Source organism: Poecilia reticulata, chromosome 21, assembly GCF_904066995.2.
Source record: "Poecilia reticulata chromosome 21, P_reticulata-male-v2, whole genome shotgun sequence".
Classification (NCBI taxonomy): domain Eukaryota; kingdom Metazoa; phylum Chordata; class Actinopteri; order Cyprinodontiformes; family Poeciliidae; genus Poecilia; species Poecilia reticulata.
Window position 1 is genome coordinate 7,314,735 of NC_088850.1, and position 6,871 is coordinate 7,321,605.

The 6,871-nt window shown below is 40.5% G+C and overlaps 1 protein-coding gene across 2 annotated transcripts; it reads right to left on the reverse strand.

Moving 5' to 3' along the window:
• Window positions 1-2,547: 2,547 nt before the first annotated feature.
• On the reverse strand, window positions 2,548-6,622 carry cnr1 (cannabinoid receptor 1). Of its 2 annotated transcripts, none has more exons than XM_008397447.3 (2): window positions 6,212-6,622; window positions 2,548-5,544 (listed from the first exon to the last, which is right to left on the reverse strand). In XM_008397447.3, the coding sequence occupies exon 2, from the start codon at window positions 5,497-5,499 to the stop codon at window positions 4,105-4,107; it is 1,395 nt and encodes a 464-aa protein (XP_008395669.1). In that variant the 5' UTR covers window positions 5,500-5,544; window positions 6,212-6,622; the 3' UTR covers window positions 2,548-4,104. The 2 variants fall into 2 exon arrangements, with proteins under 2 accessions (XP_008395669.1, XP_008395668.1); XM_008397446.3 differs by having other exon boundaries at window positions 6,207-6,615.
• Between the last annotated feature and the right edge of the window lie 249 nt (window positions 6,623-6,871).

Genomic DNA, 6,871 nt, shown 5'->3' on the forward strand with positions numbered 1-6,871 from the left:
TTCCAGGTTACAGCAAATCCTTAAACTTTATTGAACGCACGCAGAGCCACAGCACACACTCGCACACCAAAATGCCGTAGCCATAGTCCACAGCAAAACGTAGCGGGGGGGCGTGTCACAGCAATAGCTTCACATGGCAGAACCAAACTGCGCTTAGAAGAGCGATACGCAGCACCAAACATTCAGGTTACATACCACTGTCGTCTTCTACTTCTCTGTCAGGAGATCCTCTTTCATAGATGCAGTGGCGGCGGTGTGTGGCTCGCGTTGGCGTCCCAGCTGTGCGAGAAACTCCGTTGTGCCTTTTTTTTGCTGACAATATTGTAGCGACTGCCAAACAAAGTCGCTGAGCGGCTGATTAGGGAAGTGGTTGTTGACGCGCTAGCTGATCAAAACGTAAATCCAAGCTGCAGTTGCAATGATTTTATTGTCAATATCCAAAAAGCAAACAGTGTTCAAAGGCAGCATAAAAACGGATCCGTAGAATTAAACAGTGATCAAAAACAAAACATAGCGGTCAGCAAAAAAGTAGACCTCCCCTATCACCCACTCACTGAAGTCACCAGCTGAGCAACAGGTGATCTACAATCACTAATAACACCACGTGATCCCGTGCTACACCTATCCACAACAGCTAACTTTACCTGCATCCAGCAACTTTACTCAGTCGGTTAGTTTGGAGGGGAAGCTGTGAAAAGTTATTTGCGTTGTGCTGGTTTGTTGCCATGATTCTAACACAAACCTGCATAGCTCTGCACAGCAGCAGCAGGTGTCCTTCGCTGCCGCACAAGTCTAAACTCAGCGCGGGCGTCGTAGCGCTCATGTTGCGTTTAAAGGCGGCTCGGAAAAACAGGTTACCACATGTTAACAAGGGATTAAACAGTTTAACTGCTGATAAAAGTGAGAGAGGACACAAATATGGGAAGTATGAAAGCCCCTACTGTATCAAATAGACATAGGAATAACAGAGAGTTGGCCAGTCAAAAGTAAAAACCCAGCGCATATAGTGTCCATGTTTTTTTTTTCCATCCAGATGGCTTCCCGCGCCCCCCTTGCAATGGCACGACGGCCCCGTAGGGGGCGCGCCCCACAGTTTGGGAACCTCTGCCGTATAGAATAAAAAAGTCTATTGTATTGTGCCATTTGGAGATCATTTGGGGACATACAGTAAATCGTGCATCGCTATTGGATGTACTTTGTACTATTCGAATGTGTGCATCACCTACCTGGTATTGGTTTCAAATATTTTATGTTGTACAATTTGTACATTTGTGTAATAAGTGATTTTTTTTTTTACTCTTTGTTTCAAAGTGAACCTGCAGATAATTTAATATTTTCTCTGTGTAGTTAAGCAAGCAATACCTTGGATTTATTTTTATTATATATTTATATTTATTATTACCATTTATAAAATTTTATGTGTAATCCAATTCACTGCTGTTTTTGTCCAGGTTACTATTTAAATGCAACTACTTAAATGCATTTTAAGTAGTTCTACACTTATTGTTGAGTGCAATTTTTGGCAAATTTACCCATTTCTGTGTGTTGCATACATATTATTTGATAAAATGTCAAACACATACACTAATTACTATATATAAATAATATAAAATGAATAAAATTACAAATGGAAGAAACTTTCTCAGTGGGATATTTCATATAACTGTATTTATAGTTGGAGTGCTTAATAAGCTTGCAAAAATTATTTTTGTAGTTTACAGCATTATTGTTTTTCTAAATTAGATGAAATGTGGTCGCCTAAATCTCTTTACAAATTATTACATTTATTAATAAATGTTACATATTCTGGTTAAAAGAACAGAATAATTGCTACTTACGGGAACTTTCAGCTTAATATGTTTCTCAAGAGAGGAGTGCTGTAAATGTCAACACTCCCAAGAGTTGAGGTCGATAGTGAAAAAGCCCCAAATTTCCTAACATTAAAAGCAGAACAACATTGTTGCTTTCCTGTTGTGCCCTACAGCAATATAAATAATTACAAATGTAATAAGACATCTAAAAAAATTATGAAATATGTGCTATGTGAACTCAATGAAGGCTGTTGTGAAAAATTGTTGCTCTGTTTGATTTCTGCCAGAGTAAAAAAGAAAATCACTAAATCTGTTATTAGTGTTATCAGCTGTTATTAGGTATTATTTAAGTCTAACTTAAGTGCAGAGCTGTTAACGGTTTCTTTTTTCCCTTTTGTTAAAAATGCAGAGAACATGTGCATCAACAGATGTTTCAATTTTCCCTCAGTAGAAGGAAATGGCAGATGGTGCACCGTGCAGGGAAGGTGGAACAGTAGTTTTACTTATTTATTTATCTAAAAATCTGTCTCTTTTTAGATGCTGAGAAGTAGAAGTAATGACTGCAAAGATGCAATATTTCATCACCCGCAAGGGGGCAGTAAAGCATTATTAATGACTGAGTAGCACAGAGCTTCGGGCCTTGTGGTTCTTCTGTCAGCATAGAGCTCAGATGTTCCCTCTTTCGTCAGTCATTTTCCTTTTGTCAACTAATCAAATCAAACACCTGCAAGCAACATGACACCAGCTGCAACTTTATTCAAAAGTTTTAACACAGCAATACCAGAAACACTTGACCGAAGGTGATTTTGAAGTCATAGATTCCTCATTATGCCACCAATGTACATAAGCCACAAGTTGACATTTGATCTTTAATATTTAAAATTACAAGAGCCAGCAGAAGCATATTGATAAACAGCTGTCTGGAAAACTTCACAATGAGATAAATGTTTACAGAACAATTCTGCAGTGTGATTTCTAGATTAAAAGTTCTACATCATCTATCAGAAAAAACCACATCGTTGCTATGTTGGATTATCTAAGGTCAGTTTTGATCTTCACATAAGTCTTACACACAAACTTCCATTTAAGTTACAAGCTACTGACCTTTGTTTCTTTGTTTTGAGAGGTAAAAAAATTAACAGCAGTTATTTTTATGTTATTCAGAGTCACGCCAAAACCAATTCAACAGCCCCTGTGCATTGGTTTCTTTTGTTTTATGCAACAGTAGCACTAAGAAAAATTCACTGCAATGATCAAAAGGCTTTAAGGTTGGAACAGATCACTAAGTCACAACGTACCACACATACATACAAGGCGGAATCCGATAAAATTAAACATTTGACAGAAGGAGCCTTAGTCTGAAAACCTTTTTGGTTTCCAACAGTAGTGACCAGCACTCTGTGTTGTTCTCTTTTTTCTTCTTTTTTTTTTTTAATCTTTCAGGCTTTAAACAAAGAAAGCTTGGCGTTTCAGTTGACTTGGCTGAATAGCTGAACTGGAACACTTCATTTGCAATTAAACACTGTACAGTTGTTTGGTACATAACTGAATAAAGATATTTTACCCTGCAAGAGCAGGCAGCTGGTAAAGAAATCACTTTACCACCGAAAAATGAGATTTCGTAAATATATTTTACACCTACAAGTCCGAGTTGATATTTCATGGTTTATAACTTTACCTGACCTTTCATTTCTCAAAAATATCTCTCCACACATTGATCATTCTCCGAGTGATGTCAGAAATTATACAATTCTGGAACAAAACAATCAGATTTTTTTTTTAAATTCAGTTTCAAAAATGCATTTATGCAACATGAAGCCTATAGGAAGTCAAGGCTCTATGATTTGTAATACGTATGGTTCGAGACACATATCGAGTTCTACATGACACTGTAAAACATCTCTACTTAGAAATTGCAGTAGCCCCTTATCCCATAAATGAAGATAGAGTTTTTCAAAACCTGAATTCACAGTACAAAAATATAATATGCCTTTGCTGACTGGATATCAAGAAGTCTGTGGCAAACAGCAGACTTATGATAGTCTTTCCAAGTCCTTTTCAAATTGCAAGTCCCTTCTATGATCTTCCAATACCATTTGGCACTTTGGCACTCTATGCACTTATCCACCAAAATAAAATTATGGAGCCACTAAAGCATCTGTGTGAGGATGAGAGTCAAGAACTTTCAGGAGAGGACTTTTCTGGAATGCCCAACCTTTGCTTTTCATGTGAAATGGGGTTGTTCAAGGTCGATGACATTTACACTTCCCTCCCCCCCGCCTTTGATGGCTAATTAGACAGCTTCAGCAGACGTTTCCGTCGACACAGACATTGTTACTTTGGCTATTTTCACAGTGGTCTTCACGCAACTCTCTGCAGCCCTGTTGGCAGAAATGTTGGCATTTCTGTTCTGGCAGTCCGACTCGAGGCTATTGTCCAGCTGCTGGGAACTGCTCCGGCAGATGTTGCAGGAGCTGAGGAAGGCACGCCGCAGGTCCTTGCTCCTCAAGGCGTAGATGATGGGGTTGACAGTGGAGTTGAGGAGACAGAGCATGCTGCAGAATGCAAACACTGTCTTGATGTCATCGTCCATCTTCCAGAAGAGGTCATACACCATGATGGCAAGCAAGGGACCCCAGCAGATTACCAGCACCACCAGGATGAGGACCAGGGTCTTGGCTAAACGGATGTCCATGCGTGCCTGATCAGGGCGCGTAGTCTGCACTTTAGTCCCATCTGCTGAATAGATAACGAGACTCTTCTGGGAGGCGCGACTTAGCATGCGCACAGCGTGGTGGTGTGCCTTCCACAGGATGTATATATAGGCGTAAATGATGAAAATAACCAAGACACTGGTCAGGAAGATCCAGAACATCAGGTAGTTCTCATCAATCAGGGGGAATATGTCTGAGCAGACTGAGTTGAGACGTTTACAGTTCCAGCCAAGCAGAGGTAGCACTGCGATGATGATCGAGAGTGTCCACATCACGCTGAAGGCTATGACGGCCTTGGTTCGAGTTACAATGCGCCTGTAGGCAAGTGGCCGGTGTATGGAGATGTAGCGGTCAATAGCAGTGAGGAAGAGGCTACCGACTGATGCCGTGAACGATGCAGTGACTCCACCCAGCTTGAAGAGAAACACATTGGGGCTGTCCTTCCTGTGGAAAACATGGAAGTCCAAAAAGCTGTAGACAAAGATGACGCTGCCCAGGAGGTCAGCCACCGCAAGGCTGCCAATGAAGTGGTAGGACGGACGGCAGCGCAGGGTGCGGGACTGCAGTATGACGCAGAGCACCACCAGGTTCTCCAGCACTGTAAAGGTACCCAAAGTCAGAGACATCACAGCCACAGCAAGCTGCTGGCTGGGAGTCAGGATCATGAAACACTCCATGTCCATAAAGTTCTCGCCACATTGTATATTATTAGTCTCATCTCTAAATGTGGTCCTGTTGCCAAACAAGTCTGTGGCATTGGTGGGGAAGAAGGGGATGCCCTTGAGGATGAGCTCTTCATCTGTAGGTACCTTGCTGCGGAAAGCAGACAGGGGCTTCTGCATGGACAAGCTGCCCTTTAAGTTCAAGTCATTGATGGGGTCATCATAGTTGGCGTCGTTGGAGCCTAGGTACTGCAACCCAGATGTAATAGTCCGGAAGGTGGTGTCTGCCACCCCATCGAGCACAGATTTCATGGCTGTGTCTGAGGATAATACTGCAGTCTGAGATGACGGAACAACCTACAGATTGATAACAAAAAAATGTTAGACTTTTGAACATCTCCATAGCCCTGAATAAAACATGTTTTTTCTTTGGTGTGTTTGCAGAAGTCCAGCCTTTGCCTCTGATGCAGAAAGATTTAATTTACAAAAAAATAACCTTCACATAATTACAGCATTTCACTGCAAATGTTTGACATAAAAAGTCATGAAGCTACTCAATAATTAAAATCCAATTTTCAACTAATCTGGCTCAGTTTTTGATTATGCATACAGTAGATAATTTCTTATCCATATGGACTTTAATATTCAATAGGCACCTATAGGCAATCAGCGCACATAAACACATTAAAACACTTTTTTATAACTAGAACAACTTAAACAAACCTAGAATTCTTTTACATTTGGCTTCTCAAGCTTGTTAGTATCATTCACTAAAGTGCCTAAATGATTTAGAAGAGCAATTTTTTTGCATTTCCACTATTGGTTTCACTACTGATTGCAATAGTAAAATTTAGTATCAACATTATTATTTATGTTAAACTCTTACTAAGATATAATTGTGCGATATTTCTTTAAATATGGAATTTAAATTTATTACCGCTAATATAACAACAAAACCCTCAAAATCCCCCTGCTACTGTTATTTCGAGACAGAAATGAATGAAAGTGCGTTTCTTTACCTTACATAATTCTTTCAAGTGTGCAGAATCGCCCTTTATCGCCGTGCGTAAATCCGAGCCAGAAGCGCATTGCTGAACCACAAAAAAGTCTTAGATCTCACAAAGAAAAAAAACAACAACCAGCCATGCATTTAATTAGCAATACTATTTTTTTTTCGGTTTTATCCCTTTGTTTTCAATTCGTAATGCAGCTGAAGTTTTTGTGGGAGTCGAAGTTGTCACCCGGAGTGCGCGCCTTCTCTCTGGAAACAGGTTGGAAGTGTCGATGCTGCTGCTGCTGCTGCTGCCTCCAGCGTCTCTCCAGCCTTTTTCTTTGTGTCTTCACTCTTATGAGGCGCAGCTTCTCCGAGCCCTGTCACGTGTTTTCATATATAGAGCTTTGTCTGCCCAACCCATGGAGCTGCCAATCGCTCCATGGCGCATAGGAGCGAGGCGAGGCACACGACAGCGAAGGCTTATAGATAGAATATATTTAAATTCTCATCACTCAACGTCGAGGGAAAACTGCAATAAAACACAAAAACTGCGCGCAGAGGGGGGGAAAAAACTGAACGCATTTGTCAGCACCAATATGTTGCCGTTTTTATATTAAATTACTCGATATCACAAAGTGAGTTTAACATAAATTTTATAGTGAAGGAGAAGAGATGGCACACGTTTTTATC